Source organism: Convolutriloba macropyga, chromosome 12 (genome assembly GCF_964194025.1).
Source record: "Convolutriloba macropyga chromosome 12, txConMacr16.3, whole genome shotgun sequence".
NCBI lineage: Eukaryota > Metazoa > Xenacoelomorpha > Acoela > Convolutidae > Convolutriloba > Convolutriloba macropyga.
Window position 1 is genome coordinate 27,658,801 of NC_134479.1, and position 27,958 is coordinate 27,686,758.

Below are 27,958 nucleotides of genomic sequence, written 5' to 3' on the forward strand. Positions count from 1 at the left end.
ATAGAAAAAATTTGTTCTTTGAAATTTTTAAAACTTTTTCACAATTTTCACTCTTAAACTGCATGTTGTTACCTTTCGTAAAAACGATGCTTAATTTTAATCCGAGATAAATTTCATAAATTTTCTGAACGTTGTCTGCAACTTTTTGCATGGCATGCTTTTTTTACTATACTCTGAAACATAACAGAAAACAATTAATGATATATTCAATCGAACAATGTAACAATTGAATTAAGTGTTCATCTTTCTATCAGAGATTTCAAACTGATAGATTATCTGCAATTAACGGACTTTGCATTATTGGACGATTCATTAGGAGCCAGCACCCCTTAATTTTTACTAATATTGCGCTAATTTCTAGAATTTGGCAATAAAGGACAAAGACATATGTATTATTGTATGATTATCAATCAGTGCCGCGACATATCCCACACTTTCAGACCCTTTTTACATTAATATACGTTTTGTGGAATTGAAGAGGTAACAGGTCCAAATGGTCCATTTTATTTGGTTGGGGCGCTGGCCTGTGACGTTAGTATCCTGATCCTTTCCATCTGTGCCCCCACCCCCCCCCCCCCAAGCATATTGGGTGCATTTTATTTGCACCCCTCCACGCACACACCATATTTGTGCATAATGGTTTATTATGTTTTCGCACGTGTTCTGTAACTGCATAACGTACTGGATGGTAAAAACGGAAGAATCCTAGTTTCCTGAAGCAAAAATTAGTTTGAGTTCATCCTCGTTCCAGTCATTCCGAGCACGATTGATTGCGATGCGCTTTTTATGCTCAGCAATGATCCTTGTATCCCACCGCCAGTCCCACAAATCGAATACCCACTGGTCCATATTGGGCACAGTGGAAACTACACCCCAACTGTACCCCGCGTTTGTGCACAGTCTACTATATAACCCACCTTGGTCAAACTGAGTCTTAGTGAGAGAGTAGCAAAAGCCTCTCTTTAAAATATCTTCAACAAAACTTGCATTCTTTTTTCTATTGTCAGCCACAACATGAAGAACGCATCGTGGCTTCGGAATTGTCATTGAATCTTTGACCCCCTTAATTTGCTTAAAATGATTGTCTTCTGTCGAATTTGGTTGAAAGTGCCAGTTATATTGACCATTTTTCAGTTTCCACAAATGCTGGAACATGATGTTAAATTGACTATAGTTTCTTTGACCTTCCATAATTCCGCGCCTGAAAAAATCGTCAAAATTTCCGAATTGAGGTAAGTACTTGAGAACATTATCACGCATAATCTTTAAGTGAGAAGTTTTCACCACAACAGGGAAATAGTTCATAGCTCGCATGACTTCTATATCTGAGTTGTCTGTCCAAGAAGACGTGGCCGAAATTTCTCCCCACTCTTTGACGTCCGTTACAGGAGACCTGCCAATAACATGAGGTCGACCTCTGCGATCAAAAATGTCTTCGTACAGTACAGAGTTGGTGATCAAACTATCATCGTCCAAAAACCCGACATACTCAGCGTCGGTGAAGTTATCAGCCCAGAACATAATTAACTGCTGTCGATCATGACCCCGGCTGTTGAAAACTTCTTTCGGAATGTAATTTAGCTTCACCTGGACAGATTTTGCATGTCTTCTCATCCGTTCTTTGATTCGCTGAGCAAAGGGATCCCTGGTTGCTGGAGGTATTTCTGCATCAATCAACACCATCAGTTTTAGTTTGTTTTTAGGCCAGAAGAAAATTAAACTTCGCAGTAAAACCTTGAACAGTTCAGCCTCACCGCCCGGGAAAGCAGGAACAAATAACACCAAATCTGGCCACCTTGGTTCGGAATTGTCCCTTTGAGTAACATTAGTGGTAGGCATTAGATTAACAATTGATGACATGCGTGACAATTGAAGTTGCTGATAAGAGAATGATTCCCATATTGCATTTTCACGTATAAGAGAAACAAATAACGAAATCACCGTAATTGATATCAAGGCAGAAGTAATTGATCGAATTCTTTTTAACGACTGAGAATGCTCCATAATCGAAAACATGCTAGGAAAAGGTATTTCACAATATAGCCCCCCCCCCCCTCAACAGCTAGCTTATAAAAATAAGTTATAACCCTCTGCAAGTTCAACCTAACTCACATCAAAAATTTTCCCCATAACCCCGGAATAAGTTCTGGGCCTAAATGAGATCGCATTTTTCGTTGATCAGTCTTAAATAACCTCCAGAATGAGAAGAATACATATGCCGATAGGGTGATACTCTGCACCCAATCAGCACACGCATTCTTCCTCGGTTTTTGGAACCTACCCGAGAATGAAAATGTTCTAATTTGAGAAACACCTCATTTTAGAAAAAAAACAAATTAAAATATTACTAACCTCACTTTGCCTTCCTAATAAGAATACCAACATTGAAGCACACTGTTTGACGGCTGTGGTGAATATTCAGGTTTGACTCCTTCCGTCTTGTCTCCTCGTCAATAATTCGTGTGAATTTAGCGCTGGTTCGAATTTTTACGTCAATAATGCAACTTGTTCTATGGATAATGTTATTAAAATAACCAATTTCTTCATTTTGAGCCAACTTGAGACTTTTTCTCCACTGCGCATCTCACATGTAGCCCGAATTGAGAGATACTGCCGCACACGAAGTTCGTTAAAATTGAGATTCCACTCCCGCAGCATCTGATATAAAGTAGCTTGGTCACCGACACGGAGCTGCAACCTCCTCATAATTCCGCCTATATGGTGTACGTGTTTTATGAGGCTGTTATTATTTAGGGTTTCAGCCCGTTCGAGGCGAGGCAGCAATTGTGACGGGGCTTCGTCGTCACCAATTTCTTCAGCCTGCTCAACTTCAAGGCCGGCAAGATCATCTGCCTGCCTCAAGATGCTGCGGAACTGATCAATAGTTTGCTGTGAAAACAAAAAAAACAAAGTAAATAAAGAATCCCGTACCAGAACTGCCCACATCAGCTTTTCCCAAGACATCAACAGCATTAGTCAGGATCAAAATGCATTGAAAAATGTTTAAGCTCACCCTGTCTCTCTCTTGTTTGTTTCTTCTCTTCGTGTTGGGTGAAGCGTTTCTAAAGGATGCAGGTGGAGAAAGGAACCGTATTTCAGCGGCCTCACTTTCTTCATATGAGGGAGGTGGATCATCGGACACCCCGGTATTATCGAGTGCCTGATTCGACACCTCACCAGTATTTGGTGACTCAGGCGACGAGAGAAAAACTGTTATTTCCAACACTCTGGCAGCTTCAGTAAGCAAGTCGTCATTGCTGTCATCATACCCTCCTGCATGACGGCCAACAAAAACCAAGGCTTGAGTTAACGCCGGTCCTTCTCCGTATCTTGAACATCCATACAATCGGAGCAGATGGCAAAACTGCAACAGATGTGAACTCAAAGGCCTCGTATTCGCCGTCTCTTCTTCTTCCAAGGCCAACCGACTACCATCATCATCGTCCGAGGAGGAGGAGTATAGAATATACTGCGCTCCTCGGCGTCGAGGTCTCAATCTGAGCCTCCGGTTAATGGAAGTTACCTCCTCATCGTCATCTTCCACTTCGTCCAGAGATTTTTTGCGCACTTCCGTTTTCAAACATTAGTGCTAACTCATCTTCATTTTCCAAATCCAACTAAGGCGATGGAGGGATAGACACATCACTCGCGTTATTGTCCGAGTTGGGATAGTCGACTAACATGGCAGAAGCAGAAGTAAAATTTGAGGTGGTGCTCGACATTCTAAATAACTTTTTGGAAATTTTTAGGTCTGCGTGTTTGTTTATTTTAGTGACTCATTTGTTTTTTTGCTAGTTTTGTTAGTCTGTCGGATCAACTCCATCCTATTATCGCAAAAAAATAAATCTAATTTTGATAGCTTGCACATGTTTTGCAAAAAAAAACAAAAAAAAACTTTTCAAAGAATTTATTTTCATTGTAGAAATACTAAATTTTTCAGCAGCAAATTGTAGCAACTTTTCTTCAAGTAGATAAAAAGGAAAACTTCGGGTCAGTAAATAGATACAGTGAGCAACGTATAAATAGTACAATGCACAAAGTTTACTTGTCGCTAGCTGTTTGAACAATGGACGAATTTCGACAAATTTAATGGATGTATTTTTTGTAGAGCTTCTGCAGTCTTTTAAAAATACTCGGGAAAACATCGTGAAGACCTCGTTTGAAGGAGTTGTAGAAAAGTAGTTGTACATTCCTGTCTGCGATCAAAAGCCAGTGTTCCAAAAAAAGCAAGTTAGTTGATTCTTAACAATAACAAATTTGTTTCGCTGAATGAAAGGGAAGTTGTCAGCAGAATAACAGCCAAGGTAACGCAGGCTAACCGCAGAGTGTACACTGACAAAACGATCATTGTCGCTATTGTCAACCATTGTAAATTGCTGAGTTTTTGATAACTTCTCTATTGCAATTAACCAAAGCAACAGATCGACGTTCAGCCATAAGTATGAATCTAATGGGTTGCTTGGTTGGTGTTTTGAATTTAAATTCGATCCCCAACCGTGCACCAGTAAGTTTTGGGCGGATTGTGCTGTCCCGTAAGTTGGAGTCGGCTGTAAGATTGATAACCAACGCAAAATGCTTGGCAAAGTTTTTTAGAGTAATTCCGTTGCCGCCAACTGAGTGACCCAAGGCCGTCATTGTTGTGTGGTATAGACTGACGTGGCTTTAGGAGATATCAATGGGCGTGCCACCTACTTGCGATCCTTCTCGTGTGACCCTCACTGAACTCAAAACAAAGTCCTCGAAATTGAAAGGATTAGATTTGTACGTTCCCGTGAAAGATGTCTCTGGTACCAAGACCACAACCAATTAGCAAGCTGGAGCTCTATTGAACAAATCACCCTGGTAATAAACGCTGGTACCTGTAGTGATTAGAAAAGAAGTAATGGGAGACTCTTGCCACTCATATTGAGCTGCTTTTTTCTTTAAAGCTCTCTCCAGTGAAATAAAGGTCTCCGTTCCAAGTTCCAACAAGTGTACATATAGAGAAGCATTTAGGACCTTGATTGTGAAAGTACTTGCATCCTGACAACCTCCGGGCTGGAGCATAAAGAACTTGTCCAAAGAACGTGTCAGTCGGATACGAACTTCAGCTCCAGGTATCAAATACTTGTCAACACCGTTCAAAAAGTTGTCAGAAATTGTGGAATAATTGTGAAAGCTACGCCCTGAGTTTACAATTTCATGCCGTCTGGAAAAAGCATCGTTTTTCAAATTGTTGAAATCCGAAGGCTCTGGTTCAAAACTATACCCTTGAGTTGCCATCATGCTCTGCTTGGTTGTCAGGTCGTAACTGAGGTCAGCCTCTAAGATGGACTTTAGGGGTGCAAATTGCTGGACGAGGAGACCATGGTGCCATTCAGGAAAACTTCCACATTTTGCTACAAACTATTGGCGATGTTATTCTTAAAAATTGGTAGGGGCTCGCCATCTGTACCATCACTTTTTTTCTTCACAACATCTGCTTCGCCTGATGATTTTTTAATCAACAATAATTCCATTTTGAGTAAAATGTTGTTTAGATCGGCTACAGTTCCACATATTTCCGTACGTGGCGCCTGAAATTCAAACTCCAACACTGGGCCATCAGAGTTTGTTGGCGGGAAAATTTTTTCGTCGTAAGCGCGGACAAAATCAACCAAAACTTGACTTGTACCAAAGAGATCCAACATTGCAACATTGAGCTGGTTGCTGAAACTGGGGGATCGGCATAGGTGAAAGAATGAGACATTGCAATCAAACAGTTAGGTCGTAGCGTCGACGATGGTGAAAAAGAAATCTTGCTTGTTATGGCTCTTCTTTTTTTTTCGTTATACGCCTACGGTTTGTTCTCAAGACACGCTTTTTCCTAGTGGAACGGTTTCTGATCGTTTTTCGTGCGGAGCCTTTTGATTTTCTTCTCTGGTAGCGGGAGCGCTTTTCCTTTGATTTTATCCTTCATTTTGTTTTGGTTTTCCGTCTAGGTTTAGATGACAGACGTCGTCGCCTCTTTTTTGTTGAACTTCTACTTTTTCTTCTCGAGCGACCACTTCCAATTTGTTTTTTTACCGTTTCGCGTAAAGTTTTTTTCAGGGCAGCTTTTGGTTTTTGTACGTCCCACTTTTATCCCTAGCCTTTCAGTAGCGGCACTTTAAACCAAGTTTTGGGCTAAGGGTAGACCGTATCGCTTTGCAAGTTGTATCACCAAATTTTTCAAACCGAGACGCAGCGCAGAACCCAGCCCACAGCCGTATCGACGATTTGTTGAACCAGAATAAAAACATGGATTTGCTCGTGAAGAAAGGATGCGATTAGAATGGTAATTGACGTCCATTCAAGAACTGTCTACAAAGAAAAAAGTTTCTGCCTTTCCACCGCTGACGGTGAAGCAAGGCGTTGACAACTGAATCGCTTGACAATCAATATGAGTACTGAACTGCAGGTTGGCCATCAACCCGATCACAAACGATTTCTTAAGATGACCAAATAACTAGGCCCTCAGCTGCAATGCCTAATTGCTGGCGGCCACGATGTCTATCTTCGTCATAATTAAAAGCAACTAGTTCAGAGGCATAGAACCGTCCCAGATTTTCTTTGCCTTTGTTATCATGCAGTATAGGTTATGGGTTCACTACAATTACGCGGAATGGACACTATTGCAACAGTAAAGACTTCATTTGTAAATGGCTGCTTATTACCTTTCTGGAAGGGTTTTCGCTGAAAAGACAAGCAAACAGTTTGTTTTGTCCCAAACATTTTTTTTCGCCAAAACAGTTTTGGTGGCGTACGATAACTCTTCATTCCTGAATTTGGTCTTTTATCGTAAGCATTGGGACTGTTTTGCAGAACAAGACTCCTAACATGTTCCTTAGAGACTTCTGCTGGTGCTAAACCGATGCTTGAGTTGACTCGAGCGTTTATCAGCCTCACAAATTGTTAAAGATGACCCAAATATCTACATGAACCACTTTCTTCAAAAAATTTGTATAAAATATCTTTCAACGTCCGCACAAACCGCTCTGCAATAGCACTTTTCGAATCACCATAAGTGCTATAAACTTCAACTCCTAGCTCCTCACAGTGTTTTCTAAAGCATCCTTTGAATTCTTTTCCTTGATCTGTCCAAAGTTTTTTGGGCACTGATATTGGTACTTCCATATTAATCATCTTTGAAAAAGCATCAAAAGCTGCCTGAGCAGATTTTGATTTCATTGTGCGAACTCGTAGAAAACGTGTTAACACATCAACCGCAATCAGGAGATAATGTACGCCGTCATTTTCCTTTGAAAATTTATTCATAAAAGCGACATCAACGGACCAAATATGGTTCACTCCGAGACTTCTGACTTTAAGTCATTTGAACTTTCGTCTTGCAGCTTTAAACTTTGTATACACTTTAATACTCTCCAAAACTTTACTACTCTTTCTGCTATTTTACCGGCCTTTTTTGTATTTTTAACAGAGAACAAGCTTTAAGGATTTCAATTCAGTATATAGAAATTATGAGTAGAACAAAACAACAACTATAACGCAAGACTTAGCTTGGATGATCTAATTTCATCGTCAATGACTTGCATCGCCGACCTGTTTAGGAGCAAGGACTTTACATGGTCCTTTTCTTTTGTTATCGGCAGAAGAACTCTTTCTTTTGTTATCGGCACCATCAATAATGTTTCAACAAATTGACGTTCGATCCCATTCAATTTTTTTATGAATCTGCAAAATCTTAAGAAACTGTATCAGGTTAACAGAATTTGTAATGTCAACTTGATTGCCCGACTGAAATGAATTAGATCCGAGGAGTAACCAATTACAAGATTGGCTGAAAGAAAGACTGGGATTGGAGTCAATCAGAGACAAAAGAGCTCGCATGCGATAACGTTTCAGCGTAACACCATCTTTTTTTCTGTCTGTTGATTTTTGGGAGCGTGGAACTCCTTTTTTTTCTATCCAACTGTTTCAAAGAAGAATTGACAACCGATTCTTCCCTAACAGGGTCGAAAGAAGAGTTTCCTTCAATATTTGTTGGCAGGTTGTCTTGTCTGTTGTTGTCAGCAGCTGACTCGCTGTCGTGCTGGTTCTCTACAGGAGTAATTGAGTAGTTCAACAGTTGTCCGTGATCTTCTTTATTGACATCCGTTGTATTGCAGCTATCTGTTTTTGGGACAGAGGAATAAGATCTTTTGGACTGTGGCTGCATTGCTAGCAAATTTGTATGAATAGCATTTTTTGGCTCTTCTAGTTCTTTCAGCAACGAAAATAGTGCAAACTCAATAAATTTTGACGCTGTATTTGACGAGGCCTGCTTTGCTCGATATGACATAACAATAAGCACAAAAAAAATGTTAAAATAGGGAAAAAATTTATCGGATTTTGCTCAGCTCCAGTGCATGCAATGTTTAACTCACATTTTGCTGATCACTTTTGCCACCACTCGTTAGTGTGAATGCACAATTTTGGTAAAGTTCAAGGATCTAACCATGTAATTCGTCCACTAGAATAGAGCTGTTTTGATGGAGGGTAAAATTGTTCGAAGAGACTTGTTGAAAGGAGAGAAAGAAATGTGTGCACTCCCCGCGCCGAGGTACCGGCTGTTTTTGACTAGAGTCTAACGACAACTGGCAATAATCATCTGTTCATTTGCAAAGAAACCACTGACTGCTCTCCTTTGCTTTGATTGCGTGTCAGATGATACTAAAATATCTTTTTTGATAAATACGGTAGTATTGCAGATGTAGGTGTAAAATCTCAGACTATCGTGACATGTCGGTGTCAAGTCAATCAGGAAATGGCCGAATGAAACTCTCTTGCAATGCTTATAGCAGCTGTTGAGAAACGCAGGCGTTGCAGTATCCAGCTCAGAGCCTTTGACTTTCAATTGCATACCAATGCGTGGTGATTTTGTGAGAACGGTATGTGTTGTGCCCTTATCAATGGTAACCGGATAGCGGCCCTGTTGATAAAAATTATGTTTAATGAAAATTGTAGAGATGTTTTTATGCTTACCGGCTGTCGCCAATGTAGCGAAAGCCTTGCTCTCCATAATTTCCTCACCGCAGTCATCAAAAATTAGCCGTTTTTTGTTTTGTGGGTAGCCGATGTTGCTGTGCCTCTCGGAAATAGCATGAAGCTCACTCAAAATAAGGTCGTCAACACAATTGTCTTCGTTGCTAGCACCACTGCTGTTGTTAAGGGTATTCATGATTGAATTTTTGACTGAATGCAGCACTTGAATTCTACTTTGACACTTTTCACAAAATCTTAAGAAACAGGTTGCCAGTAGCGATGAATGTAAACAATGTGTTCAAAGGGTGGTTGGAAAACTCCCTGTAGGACAGTAGGAGTTGATAGCATTAAAAAAGGATCAGTTGAGTTTTTCCAGCTCAGGAGCTTCCGCAAACACACATAAAAACACGCACATTCGTTGATATTTACTTATTCATTACTGCTCATACATGTGGTTGACTTGTGCTGCGGAGTAAACGGGGGGTAACAAAAAAGTCAGACAATATGTAATGACCATAAAATATGCAGTTTTTAGCTCACAGCTCAGATTGTCAGAAGCAAACGCCAGCTGGCTACACGCAATTGAAACCATCACAATTACAAAAAAAGTTTGAGTAGAGAAGGTAGCACGGGTTTTTTCTATTGCAAAGCACACAAACTCCCAAACATTATGCTGCTGTGAGGTTTTTGCTGCTTTAGCATCTTGAATCCTGTCGGTTCCGTCTATTTGGTCAACAGCATCATCAATGTCAGAATCGCCAGCTTTACTACCTCTCTGCAACTTTCTAACAACGTGAACTTCAGTGGTTGACTTCGGAGCAGGCACGAGATAGCCCATACAAGTGCTCAACAGAGTTAGATACGTCGTATTCTCTTCGCAGAGGAAGGGCGAGGAAAAATGCGTTTCATCACTTGTAGAACCCGCGGTTGCTTTCTTTCGATCAGAGAACCCGCTCTTGTAGAGACACAAAAAGGTAACAAACACAATCACAATACATTGAGTGAAAAATAGAATCTGTTGATTGGGCCAAAAATAACGACGAGTGCCGAGTCTTGGTTTGGTAAGGATTGAATTTTCTTGCACCTTGTAATCTTTAGTTACACTATCTCCGCCAATGTTGTAAGACGTTCTTCCATAGCTCAAATCTGTTGTTTGTTCTTGTACATTAGACGACCGCTGCTGATGATTAGTATCTTTCATAAATAAAATGAGATAGCGTGTGCTGAATGGGGTATTCATTTCGTCTCTTAGCTTTATTGGAGCAACAAACTTTTGTAATATTTATTACATCTCATTAGGACTAACGAAGAACAGAGAAAAATGAAAAAAAAAAAACTTCAATTGACATTGATTGACAGATAGATAGATAGATAGATATAGATTAGTATCAAAATGAAAAAATAAATAGTAGCCTCAAAATTCCAAAATTTTGACAATTAAAAATCCAAAATTTTTACTTTCAGAATTTTTGTCTAATTGCATTATTCAATTGACTGCAGTATCATCAATCAGCAGCGTAGTATAATAATTCTAACTAGAGTCTTTTAGTTAGTTGAGTTGAGTTCAGTTGGGTTCAGTTGAGTTGAGTTGAGTAAGTTAGTTAGTTCGATTCATGTGTGTGTGTGTGTGTGTGTGTGTTGAGTTCAACAAAATGGATGAGGGAATACTAAAACAAATGTCAGAGGTGGGCCTCCAAAAGACAAACGCTTTGATGTTGCTGCGCCTTAGGTCTTTTTTGCAGCGGATGATTTGTTGTTGTTTGATCAAAAAGTTGAAGACTATTTGGACGAACTGCAGTGGACTGACTGGAGGGATGCACTCTTGTTGTCTATGACAGTAGAGCTGACACGCCACAAAAAGAGAGCGAACTTGCAATTAGACGCATTGAGCTCAATCCTTTTTCGTCTACGTCGTGCACGGATATAGTCATTCTTCTGCTCCTCTTCCCATTTAAATCAAAGTGGCTGCTTTCCATTGATCTTATTGTTGTTGCGTTAGTTCCTAACAATTCCATACAATTTCTGCACGGCTCCGCACCGCCCGAAGATGGCGCGCCATCCAAATTCCGGGCAGCGCGTCCGCCGCCGTAGCCCAGCTCGGCGTCGTCCGCGGGCGGTCCGTCGTTCGTTCGGGCGGCGCGTCCGCCATCTGTGCCGTCCAGAGATCGCGCGCCCACGCCGTCCGCGAGCGGTCCGTTGTTCTTCAACTCAGATTTAAAACAACTGCTTTTTCCTTCTTCTACCTGTTGATGTTGTTGTTGTTGTTGTTGTTGTTGTTGTTGTTATTCTTCTTGTTGTTGTTGTTGTTTTTGTTGTTCTCTAATGATCTCGTTGTTGTTCTCGTTGTTGTGAATAATGTGTTTTTTTCGCTGCAGTTGCAAATTACGGGGAGCCACCACTTTAGAAATTAGGTGACAGGTCGGGCAAAATACTTGTTTGACACACACATACGCAGCCAGTCAGTCAATTGAAACCAGGCAGGAAATTTTTTGTAACGATTTTTGTCTTCAAAGCATCTGAAAAACAAAAGACTTTTTTTTTCTAATGAGAAATACAGGGCCTTTATTGTGAAAAAAGACCAAAAAAATAGTTCATGAAAAAATGATGTATATCACGTCCATCCATCCATCTCAATGTTGACGAACTCCTCATTGCTGTATTCTTTGCTTTTCGTTTGCCATACAAAAAAATATCTATCGAAAAAATTATTGTAATCAATCAATCAATCAATCAATCAATCAATCAATCAATCAATCAATCAATCAATCAATCAATCAACCAACTAAACAACCATTACAAAAAGGAACCTGATAATGGAAAACTGCATAGCTAGATGTATGATCTATGTCAATGACAATTATTCTTCTTCTATTAATTAATCTATCAACAACAACAGTATATTTTGAACACTCTCCCTTGCACAACAAAAAATTAAGAAAATTAGATAGAAACAGGAAAAGAAGCGCCACTTTTAGTAACAAAAGAGGACACAGTACAAAAAGAAAAGGAAGCGAGCGGCTTTTTTTCTGGCATTAAAGAAGCGAGCAGCTATAAAAAATAAGTACCAAATGAAATAAATAAAAAGTATAAAGTAAAATGTAAATTAGTAGAAAGAAATAAATAAAAAGTGTTTTCTGAAACAGCAGCTTAATAGATAGCATCAGCTTCTAATCAACGTTAGTAGTATTGATATTGTCGTCATCATCTTCTTCTTCAGCGTCATCATAGTTACCATCAGGAACACCAGCTATTACAACAGCTTCTGCCGACGACGAAGTAACATTTCTGTCTTCCGTCCCGGCAACTTGTTGTTGGGTATCATTGCTTGATCCATCTCCTACGTGTTGAGACACACAGGCTACTAAGGAATAGTTGTTTTCTTCACTTTGATCTTCAATTGTGTAATTGGAAAGATTTGAGAGATCAGCCGAGGAATAATGTCGAACGTTTAGAGTGTTATTGGTAGCTCTACCAAATTGATTTTTGTTAAAAACGGTTTCGCTGCTGATGGTGCAACAACGTAGCAGATGGTGCAGCAATATATGTCACTGGTGATGGTTGCTGATTTTGCACTGGAATCGAATCAGAGTCGGTTTGAGCGGCAGCCGCAAACGGTATCTTCTGCGTGGAAAGACATGGCCTAGCTGCAACGTGCGACTGATTATCTTCAAGTAAATGTGCGTTGTTGTTGTTGTTGTTGTTTTGGTTGAAACATTGCTGATTGAAATCCACATTTGCGTCCGATGCAATATCATACTGTAGACAATAGAACTGTGATGAACTAATTTGGCTGTTGTTTTGCTGTTGTTGTTGTTATTGAGCGAACCGATTATAAGCATTCTGGAGCTGTTTTTGAGGCAAATATGATGTCGCCGCCTGTCGGTAATTGTAGACTGAATTGTAGTAGATAAGCAGGTTGTCAATGGCTGGCTTCAAACCCCAAATACGATTCATTTCTGTTACGGAGAAAGTAGCAATGCTCTTGAAGCTTCCTACACGAGAAGCGTATAACTGTGTTGTCAGAAACAGGTGCCTGCTGCTCACTGGAAATTGTGTTTCGCAACTCAAATTGCTGATACGCTCAAACACCTCAATATTGGGTTCAATATGCTGCTGCTAAAGCGGGTTCTGATGCAAAGATGCATTGAGGACCGAATTTTTTGACCAAATGCCAACAAAATATTGACTAGAAATTGGTAGGAGAGCCATTGAATCTCTCTCTGAAAAGACCAAACCTTGTGTTATGACCAAGGCTACCAACCAGGATAAAGTTGCGTAGAGCGCTTGAAAGTCGAGTCAAGGCTACATACTATTTGCCTGCCTTCAATCTTACATTTATGTATTAAACTGTATTAGGAAAAACCAAAGATGTCATAATCTAAATTGCTGTCCATATGCACAACACTATTTTACCAAGAAATTTATCTGCAGTTCAAACAGGCACTTGGAACAGAGAAATGGTGCTCTCTTTGGAAGATATTTGTTAAAGTCAGCATTTGCGTCATATGTAGAACTGAACAAGTCGAATTGTTCCCCACGCGCAAGAACACAAGGTTGTTTATTTCTTATTTGTCCAGCGAACGCAGCATAAACAGAGAAGGGACACCACACTTGTATTTGAAAGAACTTGAAGCCTGATCTCATCTTGGTAGTTGAAAACTGAAATAGTGCTTTACGCGTGCTACGACTTCTTCAAGTCTCCACTTTGTTGTTGTCGCTGGTTGGGCATTACTTGTAGATGATTGGGAGTCATCTCTACAGTGTATCTTTAAACGAATATGGTTCTCACAAAACTCCGGTGCTTCTTTATTAGTGGACGACATATGATTGTACCTTTCTGCTTAATTTGGAACACGATGTTGATTCTGTGAAGTTTTTCGTGTCACACACACTGCATTTGGAAAACCGCATCGTTTTAGGCAGTTAAAGACATGGGCACCAATCACAAACTCAATGTGCTCACGCTGTAGCATTACCCAGAGCTCCTCCAAAATGTGATCACATTGCTCTATCGCTCCTTTCTCACAATCATTGGTGGGGTAGAACACAAAATGCGCATAATTCCTGGTGGCACCTTGACGAAACTCCATACCAAAGCTCTGAAGTATCAGTGCCCACTGCATCACAGTTAATAATAGGTACAGAAATAATCAAAAACTTAAAACAAAAAGAAAAACATATAAGTGCGTTAGTTAGTAATTAAACAATTAGATATACCTACAAATAGCAAAAATCTAAAAGTTAAAAAAACTTGCGTCAAATTGGCAGTTCTCTTTTCATTCAGTTCAACCTTTTGTACAGTAAAAAGCAACAAGTACTGTCATCCATAAAGACTAATTCATCACAAATGTTTGCTGAAATACAATACAAAACTTCGAGATATGGTATACAAACATAGAGAGACAGACAGACAGCCATGAGTCTCTACTTTAAAAATGATCATCAAGTGCTCCTCTTCTTTTGCAGGATATGATCAATCCATCAATCAAATAAGCATTTCAAGGTCTCCATAACTATACAATTGCTTACGAGAAAAAGTCGGAGTTGTTGTTGTTGTTGTAGTAGTGTTATCATCTACACGTGATTTAGATGACAACCTCTTTTTTTGGGCGGGCACTTCCTCGACCAGGCTTCCAAAGTGAGAAGTAAAAGGGTTATTATCTCTAAAATGACTTACATTTGCCGGCTTGTCTTTTGAAATTATCGTGAAAGAATTGTTTCTCTGAACGGAAATTGGTGTATAATAAATGTTTTGAGAGCTTCTTGGTAAAGAGTGTTTTCTTTCATACAAAACCGGATACTGCATATACTTGTTTGGTCCAGTCAGTGGTAATACTGCAGTCATGTTTTCCCTACTTGCATTGGAAACCAGGAGATCGGGAGGAATGGAGTGAACTTGCGCAGTAGTCTGGAGAGCTTGGACAGAATTTGAATCGTGTTGCCACCATGAAGCCGTGGACATTTCGCCCTGCGTTGTAGCAGAGCAACCACTGCAATTCAAGACAGATTGGTTTTTGTCTTCTTGCAAGTGTGTTCGCCCGTCCACCGCAATCCCTTTCTCAAGAACCTCGGTCGCCAGTCGGTTTTTCGATTTGCTTTTAACGGCTGACTGAATTTTTTGTTTTCGGGACCATCGGAAATGAGTAGCATCAATAATACAGCACACAACGACAAACAGTAAAATTATCGAAAAGATGAACAGGAATAATGAAACGTAGTTTGCGCGCACAAAACAGCTGACAATAGTGTCATTAATTAGATCTAAGTCAGCTCTTAGTTGGCCCTTTGGTCCGCAACAATAAAACCCATCAACGCTCACGCAACAGCCCATATTCTTCATTTGACAAGAGTCGACCGCAATGTAGTGACAAGTCAGTTTTTCTAGATAGCTGTTACTTGACCAGTCTGTTACCGTCTCTGTGCTCCAATGTTGAGTGCTGTCTGACTTGGTTTTAGACTTAACGTTCAATAATCTGAAAACAAGACAAAGTTTTTTGTCTGCAATTTCAGTTCAAAGAATAAACGATTGGAGAAGAAAATTGTGAAAAGAAATTAATACTTCAAATTGAATAAAGAAACAAAAATGATATTACTGTTACCAGACACAAACGGGCTACATCAATGTTTGAAGTTGAATAAGAAACCATAGGGGACAGATAAGCCAGTATCAGTATCGAAGCAGCGTTTAGTACAAGATATCTTACTCAATTTTTTTGCAAAACTGTGTTTGAATTTTACCAGTTCTAAAGCAACAACGCATTGAGCTAAATGGGGAGCGCATCTCGTGCACGTCCTGAAGAACCAGTTTTTTGAACGCTTCGATATCGAACGTTTTCTCCACTGCTCTGTTAATAGTGAGACCTTTGACTTTAAAGGCATTGTACTCAGCAGCTGTTTCATTATTGCGTCCATTGATACAGTAAAGTTTTGGCCCACCACTAAAAAAATTATCAGCCGTGACCGTTTTTGGAATCTCGTCCGTCATATCACCGAGATAGGAACCGATAGGTATATCCTATGAGCATCCAAACCACTAACTTGCTCATCAATGTACATCATACTGTTTGTATCACAGTATAAAACTTTTTGAGGATTTTTCACTTTCGAAATATGCTGATATGGTACGCTTCGGGCGCGAACGGTTGTAAAGGCAGCCAAAACAACATTAGATTTTCCAGGAGTATCAGCCGCATTATCAATCATTTGGAACTGAAGAAGCATCAAATCTTCTCCCACCAGATTTGCGTCAATAACGGAGAAAAATTAGACGTGAAGTTTTTTTACTACATTAGGGTAATTGTTGACATACCTCGTCTTTGGCAGGTTCTCACGCATACCAATATAACCCCAAAAAGAAATGAGAAAAATTTTTGAGACGAAAAGTAAGCCTTCGTTCCGCTCCATATTGTCCTCCTTCAGTTTAACCCCTTCTTTGAGTTCAAAGTCGCGCTGAAAAACTCTTCTGTGGCTACAAGTTTCAGTCTAATCACAGTTACACTCTACTGGCCACCCACTCGCTTCTGTTTTTATCTTCAAAAAAGTGTTTATGTACTCCCGAAATAATTTTGATGAGCGTCATGCAGTGCTCCGTGACCAAATTTCCGACACATCAATATCTCTGTAGGCCCATGGAATCCCTAATCGTAGTTCAACTGTCACAAATGTGCCCCAGGAAGCCCCATCAAAGTAATCACTGTGCGAGCAATTTGACCCATCGATTGAGATTTTTGCCTGCTGGGATTTGCTAGAACTTGTGGTTTCCACACACTTCCTGCAGAGCGGGAAAAAAAATTCGCATTATACTTGAAAGGGATAATTGGTATCCAGAGATTCCTCGGCGGCAGAACAAGAAATTTGATTAATCCAAAGTATTCTTCATCCAAAATTTTTTGTTCAACTTCCGAAAAGGGCTGAGAATAAATCCAATCATTCGAACGTGATGCTGGCACTTTTCGTTGCTGAAGACTTAACGGATTTTCCGACACATTTTCATCAAAAACTGGAGCCACAAGCACAAAGACGGGATGATCAACAGGATAAGGGCAAGACGCGTTAACATACGGGTGCAAGGAACAAATATCAACATACCGAAACTTTTGGTTACAAATCTTTTTGTGCCAACGTGTGCAGAAATTTTCTGTCCGACCGCCAACAAAAGCGTCTCTGGCTTTGAGTGGCAAAAAAACTCGCTACTGCTTACCAACACTTTGCAATTTGGATAACATTTGTAGCAGCCGTGATAATAACAACCAAAAAACTTGTAAATAACAGCTCTGTCCACAACTTTAGATTCGCTGATCAATTCTTGTTCATCGGAGCGCTCTTTTTTCAACATGAGACCATCTACACGGCACGGGCCAATTTTTTGCTCTCGAACTTCTCTAGCGTTTTTTGAAGCAGAACCACCCAAGGAGTTTGATTTGTAGAACTTGATTTCAAAATTCTTGTTTTTTCCTTTTCGGTACGTTCGATCCAGATGAGCCATTGATTAGCCGGGAACGAATTTTTCTCCATCGACCGACATCCGTTTGATGATAAAATCGCTATAGAGGCTGGAGGCATGAACAGTTGTCGGTATATATAGTTACAGGCTGATGCAACAGTACAAGCTATTTGAAGGGGGTCAATGTTGTTGCATGTTAATCAGTCGTCGAAAAGTGGTAACGCCTTGTTTCAATAATTCAACGTCTGACTGGCAGTATTTTGTTAACTCTAGCTGAAAGTAGTAAACTAACAAGTTTTCCTTGTAAATTACCTCTTGTTGTTGATGCAACTGAATGAAGTGATTAAAATCCTCAGTATCTTTTAGGGAATTAACGCCAAACATACACAGCAAGGGGAACTCTCGGGGTAGGAAGGCAAAATCTGGTTCTCGGCATTCTCTTGAAATCTCATGGCACTCTCTTGGTAGCGTCCGTGCTGTGCAGTTTGATCCTTGGATTTTTAAAGTCTATCATCTCTCCTACTAATGCAGTGAGGGCAATCAGCGGAAACTATGTTCACTAAGCCGCATTCCTGTCCATTGGGGCACGAAGAAATTGTATGAAAATGTGTTTTACCTTCAAAAGCTGTAGATGAACTAAGAAAGTGGGGGAAATATCCCTTCTCCGTCACTTCCCAAATGAGCAATGAACCATTCGAACTTTCTGACACGCTCTTTGTTGTCGAACAACCAAAGACAAAAATTGTTAAGTGAATTGTAACCAACAAAAGATTTCTCAACTCCGGAAAGTGACTTTGCAACCAGAAGAACCGGTTTGTGAACATTCTTTTGTTCGAAGCTCTGATCAGTTTCAATGTCAAAGACCCAAAGTTGTTCGTCTGGCACTGCTTGCTCTGCTTCCTCTTCCTATTCCAAGAAGGAAGCGTCAGAACTGGACACTGAATTGAAGAGGTTACTCCTCTTTGGTTTTTTGCTGGCAAAAATTCCGTTATCATCATCAACAGTCGTTCTTTCACCAACATCAGTCTCCAGGGTTGTAAAAAACAATCGTGTTACTTTCCTTGTGAGAAATCGTAAAATTGAGAACCAGTTACGCATCGTTTTTTGCTGAATTGATGAGTGGACGCCGAGCGCCGGGAAACAGTAAGATTGCACCAAGGACAATTGTAGAAATAAGAGCAAATACGTTGTGTTATATGCGCAATCAAGCACAGCTGACTCTTCAAAATTAGACCACAAGTTTGGCAACGATATGTAGAACACGTCGGTTGTCCAAAAAATCATTATTGAACGCAGTAGAAGCCCTGTTTCTGCACTTTGGCATACGACACTCTGTGCACGGACTAGCTGCACACAAGTGTTTAACAGTAGAAAATATTTTATGACAAGCATAGTAGTAAAACCGAACGCTGAACAGGCATTTCATCAAAGTGATTACATCAACGTGCTCTGCGTCTGAGTTGTACAACAAATCAATGTGCTTCTCCTGGCCGTCGTTGAAACTTTTCAAATAAACACCCATGAACTTTGCATCGTACACAGTTGTGTTGTATGGTATTAGAGTTGTAGTTTTGGCCAACATAGAGAGATCATCAAGAGTCCATTTTTTGTTCGCGCTGTTTTCGAAATCAATATCTGAAATTGAAAACCGTTTCAGTTTGAATTTCAACTGTTTTTTTCCAAATCTTGCTTGTATTTTTTTGAAAATTGTTTCTTTGCCTGTTGTAATACGTTATCTGCCAGAGCCATGCCTACGCCTAGTGCTGCTAATATACAATTATTTGATTCATCTGTATGAATAGATGTAACTGATCACTTCTGTGATATGAAAGTTAGTACGTCGGGGATAGTTCGATTATGAATTCCGCCTATTTTATAGCCACCACATTGAAGGTAAAGACGCCGATAACACACTCACTTTCATATCGCTACTGATGTCGACGCCTTCGTTTGAATTTAAAACACGCTCTATTTCTTTCAGCCCAAATTCTATGTGAAAATCAGCCGCTTCCTGAAAAGTATATGAACTGGGTGACTCAGACTCGGGGAATTTAGAACCAAACGTATACGGTGATTATTGTTTTTGCTTTGGCGGTTTATTTCTTCATTGAGGAAATTTATCAAGTGATTAAAAATGTCTTTGACTTTGTCAATTTGTGTTTCAATACCTCGGAAAATGACCTCGAAGTTGCGACTGACCGCTTGTGGGGAGCTCCTTCTTTTCGGTCTTCGTGTTATTTGATCAAAGGTTGAGGGATCAAAACCACTAGCCCAGCTCACGTCTGGTGCTTCTGCTGCAGTAGCGTTGCTGCTGTTGCCATTAGTGTGTGTGTTTTCACGTGACATGATCAGTGTCTGAAAACAGGTATCAAATTTATAACCTGATTCTTCAATTATTAGTTTCAGACCACGGTCTATTTGTGTGGTTTATAGATAGAAAACAATCATCAATTTCGAACAGCAAAAAAAAATGTTAAACAGAATTCATGTTGTTTTATAAGTTGAGACAAGAACAAAGTATTGTGTCATCATAAAATAATTAGAAAACTCGGGTACAAAAAGTGAGCGCATCAGAAATGACAAAAGAAAAAGTTTTGTTTGGAAAATGATTAGTGGCATTAATTACAGCAGCATGGGTGGTAAAAGGTTGGAGCAAGTTCTACTTATTAATTGAAAGCAACAGTTAAAGGTACAACTTAATCATTTGTTGGCAGGTTTCTTAATTTATTTGCAGGCAAAAACCGCTGCCATATAAAGACATTCTTTGACTTCAGATTTAGAGGAACCATCATGAAGTAGAAGAACTTCTCCAAGATTTTAATAGACTCGTTCCATCAGATACGTCATGCTGAACCACTGAAAACCATTCAAAAACTCTTTGGTATTTGGAAATGAATGAAGTCTGAAGTGAATGAAATGAATGAAATGAATGAAATGAATAAAATGAAATGAACAAACCCTCGTCTCTGAGGCCTTTTAAAAGCTGCACCGCCCTCACATCGTTCACCTCTTTTAATCGAATACCTTCACTTGCTTCCATTAGTGAATCGTTCCAGGCCGCAATACATTTGTCAAGATAGACAACCCTCTCATCTGCACTGGCGTGTACATTCATTTCACTGAAACTCAGCAAATACGTTAGAAATTGCAACACCAAAATCAGTTTGATCAATTTTGATTAACGATTGATTGGAAAGCTATCATTCAACTCTTTTGCAAAAAAAGTCTGTCCAATATTTGACACGTTTCTTTTCTTCTCAAAAAAGCTCTAGATTAAACCCGGATATAAATTAACGTACTTTAATATCAGTAAAAACACTGTGAACTATACATAATATTTGAAGGTGAAAGATAGGCAGCTTAAAAAAATTATAAACGTTCGAAAAACCGTTATAATCTAGTTTAGGAACAATCACTCTGGGATCGTCGCTGGTTTCTGTGCCTCGTTACGTTGTCTGTATTCTTGCGATAAATTGAACGCTCTTAAGCTTTTGCGTCGTCGTGCATGTCAATTTTTCTGTAACAATCCGCCAGCCTCAAATAAATTTGTTCGAGTGTCTTGTTCAGTCGATTCCCTGAAATAAGGAAGCGAAACGTCTGATGATTCCCATATGGTAGAGCACATTTACAAAAGCCTTTGTGCTTACCAGGTTTCTCAGAGCTTCTATCCATGTACAGGATCCGTTATCTATCGAAATGGTAATTAACTGATGTGACAGCTCCAGTTGACGAACAGCTATCTCAACTTTTTCGTAAACTTCAACTTCTTTTGAGCATGACGGGTTGTCGGACATTGCACATGGTTGATTTCCACTCTGCATTTTGTGGTCTGAAAAACAGAGAACTGGCTGAATTGGTGATCTTGTGAGATCATTTTTATTCTAATGAGTTTAGCATTCATTCATCATAATACTACTGACGACAAGGTGGTTTTGAATAAACTTGTTTCTTGCAGTTGGTCGTTGAAATTAAAAATAAGAGAAACAAGTTGGCAGTAAAACAACTAAATAGTCAATACATGACTGACTGTCTTAGCATAAGATGAAAAGTAATACACATATGAAAGATGAAGAAGCGTACAAAAAATTTTTAGACATATCAAATTCCGCGCGAGAAAAATGATTTATGGTAGGTGGAACATTTTGCTATGCTATGTTTGGCAGCGAAGAATCAAGTCCTCAAGGGTCACATTCGAGAATGTCAGCATTTTCATACAAAGTTTCTTATACACTTTTGATCGCCTCTCGTCTTCATTGTCATTGAAGAGATCACTTTTTGCTTTGTACAAATACCAAGCATCCAACAATGACGCTTGATGTTATTTGTCTCCGAGGAACCTACGTTTATTTGGAGAAGTAGGCTCTAGAAATTAGCTATCATGAAGTCAAAAGCAGAACTTCGCATAAAGGTCATCACAATGACCCTCTGCGATAGCCTTGAGTATCATATTGCCCAGCGATATTTGAATTGTATGTTTACTGACAACTTCCTTCACTGCGTCAATCCCAAATGTTTGCGCTATCTGGGTTATTTGAACATTTCCACTACCCTGAACAGAACACAATAAACTTATTGAGGATCAGAAAATTATCGAAGTGATTTGTTTTTTGTATATTTTAGGATGCGTTACTGCCCTTCTCAATTCAGTACAGTATATGTCATCCTTCAAAACATGAGGTGTTTTTGAAGCGAAAAGGTTCTTATTACCTCGTCATTAACGTCTTCATCGTCCAAGTCAACAACTTCAGTGGTTGAGCTCGCTTGTTGGTAGTTGTCGTCGACAGACTCTTCGATTTCAATCCGGGTAGAATTGCCTTCATCATCCTCCAGTGTAACATGAAAACCGTCCGGTTGCCTTGACAAACGCGCTCGCTTCACAGCAAGATTATGGCCGCGACTAAGGTCAATTTCTTCGTAACTCACTGCTTCAGAACAACTGACAGAAGTCATTGATAATTGTCTGAAAAACACAGCACTATAAGCTCGTTCAAGGTTTGAAAAAATGACCAACAATGACTAGAATGAGGTGACGAGTAAAAGCTGCAAAAAAGTTTTTTATTTAAAAAAATAGTAGCAAAAGAATACAAAAGTTTTGTATATAGGTTGATCAAGGAGAGGAGAATAAAAATCTGGTAGCCAATCAATGGGTTGAACCAAAGCTGTGTGATATCATTCAGACGGTTTAAAATTTTTTCATATTGGAAGAATTGCTCTTCTTCACTTTTTGACTAGCTTTGAATTTGACTGGGATCGACAAATATCTGCATCCTGATCATTTCTAAATGATACATCCTCTGTAACAGGGATAGCAAAGTCCCCGGGAAAGTCGTCCCCAATTTGAGACTGGGTGTAAATTTCACCTTAGCCGCGAATCGTTTCGCCATTTAATTTGTGTTCAACTTCCACAACTTTCGTCTTCATTTTTTCCCCTCAACAGGAGCGCTATTGCATCTAATTGCTTCAAGGGATGAAGTCATTGCCAACTCAAAAGACTCCCGCAGTGCCAAATCTGGCTCGGTCAAGGTTTCATTGGATTCACTACCAATAATTTTTGTGACGTTGATCAATTCGTCCATTGTGAGCGATAAACTCGATTGTCTGGTCGACTTATTAGATACTTTATTGATTTTTGAATCAACCGTAGCTGTTAGTTTGAAGACCTTAATGTAAATGTATACGCTCGTTTCAAATTTTCTGAGCCCGACTCTGGCAAATCGGTTGTTTTTTGGATCCAGGTCCCACACGTTATGCAGTTTTGATACCTCAAGATCTTCTTCAGGCGTTACTCAGGTAAACGGCTGTTCATTTTGTCGCTCGAGGTCACTTTGTTCTTTTCGTTTTCTGATCCACTGCGCCATTCTAAATTGTTGCAAGAAATGAAACTATGAACTAATTTTTTGAAAGAAAAGGGTTGCGTAGGTACGACTAACTCCCGTGAAAGGTATCAGTTTCCCAGTATCACTTCGAAGTTCAATCAAAATATCGTAAATATAGTTTTTATTAACAAGCTTAGCTGGATATCCAAAACGGCCTACGATGGAGGACTCCATCTTTTCAGGACCAATTCGAGTTGCGTCAGATAAAGGGAAAGATCTTAGTAAGGTTGCCTTGGTATTGCCAACAAACTGTGGCTCAATAATGTCACAATAAACAAAAGCAAGATGATACAAATTGATATCCGTTTGAAAAAGTGGCTTATCTTGAAACTGGTTGGTTCCGGAGGAAAATTTATTACGCGTCTCCAACGGAGATTTCTCTAATCCTAATTAATCCTAATATGTAACTGAGAACATCGGAAACAATTGTCAGATGAACACAGTCCTTTCCTTCGCATAGAACAACAACACCTTTGGACGTAAGTTCTTTTCTCGGGAAAACAGAAAATCTTTTTTATTTTTATCAAAAATAGATACTTGTCCTCTAGATGAATAGATTCCTTTTTCCATGCCATCAATCAATTCGAACACGCTATTGTACAAACCTTTAGGAACACGACAATTTGATAAGTAGATGCCAAGTTTTCCATTGATATAGTCAAAATTACCTTCAACGATATTGAAGAAATTTTTTGGGCAAGTTATGCTAGAGAGGGAAACAGTCCACAGATTATCGTCAAGTTTTAGAGGTGCGCTGAGTTATGTACAGAAGGACGCAAGTGTATTGTCGGGATAGCAATCAAGCGACGCATTGGATGATAAATCGATCGTAGAGAAACTGTTTTCAAATTTTGTTATCAAAACGTTGCAATCACTACTGCCTAAAGTTGGCAAGCACTTCCTCTTTTAAAAAATTAAAAAACCGCTCATGGCGCAAACTGTGTTTAAATCAAAATTTTAACTTACTAACAAAGTTGTCGGAATGAAGATCAAGATGCTTTTGGATATAAGTTGGATGACACTCCTCCACTTTTTGTTTTCTTCCAATGAGAAACAAAATGTAGTCGTGCAAGCTTATCTGAAATAAAGTGGAAGGGCTGTTTTTTTAACGCAAACAAGAGCTCTAAGTGAAAATGAGAAATCACTCCAATTTATTTTTGCTGATGAAAAGCAAAAACAGCGAAAGAACGAATTTTACAATTTGTAAATTTGGAGCAAGACATCCCTCGCTTGTTAGAAATAATCCTGTTTTTTAAAATCTGTAAACAGAAGCAATATAGAGAATTTACAATTATTCCGAACGAGAAACATAGTTGAAATTTTACAATTTATAAAAAGTAGAAGCTGAGTTTTTTACAATTTGTAAAAAAGAAGCTGAGTTTCTTACAATTTGTAAAAAGTAGAAGTTGAGTTTTTACAGTTTGTTAAATGTGATGCCTAAAAATTTGACAATTTGTAAGAGGAACGTAGTTGAAAGTTCACAATTTGTAAAAAAGTAGAAGCTGAGTTTTTTTTACAATTTGTAAAAAGTAGAAGCTGACTTTTTTACAATTTGTAAAAAATAGAAGCTGAGTTTTTTTATAATTTGTAAAAAGTAGAAGTTGAGTTTTTTAAATTTGTAAAATGAGATGCCTAAAAATTTGACAATTTTTAAGAGGAACGTAGTTGAAATTTTACAATTTGTAAAAAAGTAGAAGCTGAATTTTTTTACAATTTGTAAAATTTAGAAGCTGAGGTTTTTACAATTTGTAAAATGTAGAAGCTGATTTTTTTACAATTTGTAAAAACTAAAAAATTAGGGCAGCAAGACAAAAAAGTAAAGCTTATTCGAAACGCTAGGACAAAAGCAAAAATTTTAGTTGAGAAGGAGCAACCAAATGACGGTTAGCAACAGTGTGAGGTAAATGATTTACTTGGAGCGAGGCAAAGCTAACCTCATCTCGCTAGTCGATACAACAACCAATCAGAAAAAAATCCGGAAAAATGATCCACAAAAACAAAGAATTAAAGCATTGAGTAGAAAGTATCAGAAAAATTATCAAAAACAAAAAAAGAACAAAAGAGAATGAAGGAAAAGTAGAGGAAAAAATTAACCAATCAGATTTCTTTGCTAACTCAAATTAAAATTCAAAAAACACAAAACGAATCAACAAAAAGGTTGTTTTCATAGTGAACCAAGTTCTTTACAATTTGTAAAAAAATTTTAGATTTTGTAAAAATGAATTGATCCGACAGACAGGTATTACGATAAAAAGATTAAAATTTTTTTACATTTTGTGCATGTTTTAGTTTTTGAAAGATTCCTTGGAACGATGAAAGTTTTACAATTTGTAAAAAAAAATTGTAAAATGTATTGTTTGTTTTCGGAATTTAAAATAGTTTTTGAGAACTATATTTTTTTACTATTTGTAAAAAAAAGTTTTATAATTTGTAAAAAATTTTTTATTTTGTAACTTAAATTGATTGTTTTGAAATAATATTGAAGAAAAGCGGTTTTTACAATTTGTAAAAAATTTTTACAATTTGTAAAAAATTTTATGATTTGTAAAAACAATTATTTTACATTTTGTAAAAATTATTTTACAAAATGTAATTTTTTCTGCAAAAATAAGAAACGCTGACTGTGTGCATGAATCAGTCAGTTGTTGCGTATAAACCTGTGATTGTGTGTGTGTGTGAGTGTGTGTGTGTGTGTGGGTTGATGTGTGGGTGTGTGGGTGGGTGGGTAGTGTTGATGGAGGGGGGTACACATTTTTAGTAACTACTTTTTTGATAACTTTTTTGATAGTTTTTTCAAAAAAACACGCAGCCATTTTCGAATACGTAGGTTGTATAAGTTAGGAATAGATTTGACTGTTTAAAATGAGTAAAGTTGTTGAGGCAAAAATACTGTTTTTTTTACTTGAGAATAAAGCGTGTTGATGTTAAGAGCTATGACAAATTAATGTGCTTGCTCTAACAAACAGGAAGTTATTTTAGCAAACACACATACTCACGCACGCATACACTCATACACAACACAAGCAAACACACATACTCACGCACGCATACACTCATACACAACACAAACACAAACGCGCACTCAAAAGGGAACAATACGGCAGCTGAAAAAAGTGGGGGGAATTATGACGCTATATGTTTTGCTACAAAAGTGAAAAAGGAAAATGAATAAGCTTACTGTGTCATCTAAAAATAGAACAACATGATTAGTCGTGTAGGCTCCGAAAACCGAGGAAGATTACATGTGCTGATTGGGTGCCGAGTATCACCCTATCGGCATATGTATTCTTCTAAAATGCCTTCGATTTGAATATCCCGACTTATTGACGTCAACCAGACGTTACAAGTTGTGAGCACAATTACCAGTTTTTGTCATTTTTTGGGAGGAATCTATCAGTACAGGTTGTCCTTTTTTTAAAACAGCTAAAATAGCATTGCTTCTATCGGGAAGTGAGAGTTCATTTGATTATCATGTTAATGCTGAAAATAAAACTGGTGATGAACCTCAGATGAAAAAAATAATCATCATCTTTAAAAATAATTATCTTTTTAAAAATGGCTTTTTGTACAATTCACTAATTGACTTCTGTACAATTTCTTTTGTATTTCGGTTTTATTTCGGGATAGCATCTTTTGTCAGTCTTTTTGAATAGCAAAATTTTTCACATTATCATCCATATAACAGACGGCAATGGAGAAACTTGAAATTTTGAAATGGATTATAATGGAAATATACCAATCATGAAACAGTCCATAATTGTAACTTACCAACTTTACACGGAAAATCATGATACAAGGAAACATACAAATCATAGCAAGCTCATATAATGGAATTTTTCATGGTCCGTTTCATGATTGGTAAGATTGGTCAGGCCGGTAGAAGCTATAATTGTTGACTCTACTCAGCATAGACTAATAAAACAGCCGTACATCAATAACAAATCAAACTTTTACGGCCGTAAATAACAGTATCTAAAAGACATTTGTATAGCATTAGGAAAACGCTCAAATGAGCTGAAATCTGAGAGCTGAAGTTCAGCTCTACTTCGTCGAAAATTAAAGCGCATTTAGCGCATTTTGTAGTTTTTTTGCAAGCTCGAGTCATAAATTTGTTATGAGGGGCATTATTTAAAAAAAGTAAATAGCCACGTAAAATTTAATTACAATGAGGAATGGGGGTTCAAAACGGATGCCAATTTTGAAAGTCAAATTTAACAGTAAATTTATACTGATTCTTAATTTTAACACGTTTGTTAAAGTTTCAGGAGAACTTTATTGTATAATACGATGCATTTAGAAAAGCGATGTAACTTGGAAAAGGCTAAAACACTGCGATTAAACCAAAGATAAAATGAAGCATTGTTTAGAATTATTATATCTGCGCTCAAAACAAGTGCAATTATATTCGGACATTCATATTCAGTATTTAATAAGTGATTGATGGAAATACAAATAGAAGACTGAAAAGTTCAAAACAATTAAACAATGAAGACAGCTTGAGCAGCTGCTGACTTTATTCGAGGACAAAGCACCGTGTATTGACCTTTACTAATTGCTACGAAGTGACAGATGACATTGTTGATAAATTCGAGCATTAAAAACAATTTTTCAGAGGGGACAAGTAAAAAAGCAGATAAATTATCGACTAATTTACCAT

The 27,958-nt window shown here is 38.3% G+C and overlaps 1 protein-coding gene across 7 annotated transcripts; it reads right to left on the reverse strand.

The window, feature by feature from the left end:
• Positions 1 to 627: 627 nt before the first annotated feature.
• LOC142350665 (uncharacterized) lies at positions 628 to 27,726 on the reverse strand. 7 transcript variants are annotated; one of them, XM_075402588.1, is made up of 2 exons: positions 27,573 to 27,726; positions 628 to 2,017 (listed from the first exon to the last, which is right to left on the reverse strand). In XM_075402588.1, the coding sequence occupies exon 2, from the start codon at positions 2,014 to 2,016 to the stop codon at positions 706 to 708; it is 1,311 nt and encodes a 436-aa protein (XP_075258703.1). In that variant the 5' UTR covers position 2,017; positions 27,573 to 27,726; the 3' UTR covers positions 628 to 705. The 7 variants fall into 7 exon arrangements, with proteins under 7 accessions (XP_075258703.1, XP_075258702.1, XP_075258701.1 ...); XM_075402587.1 differs by having other exon boundaries at positions 27,550 to 27,726; XM_075402586.1 differs by having other exon boundaries at positions 27,531 to 27,726.
• Between the last annotated feature and the right edge of the window lie 232 nt (positions 27,727 to 27,958).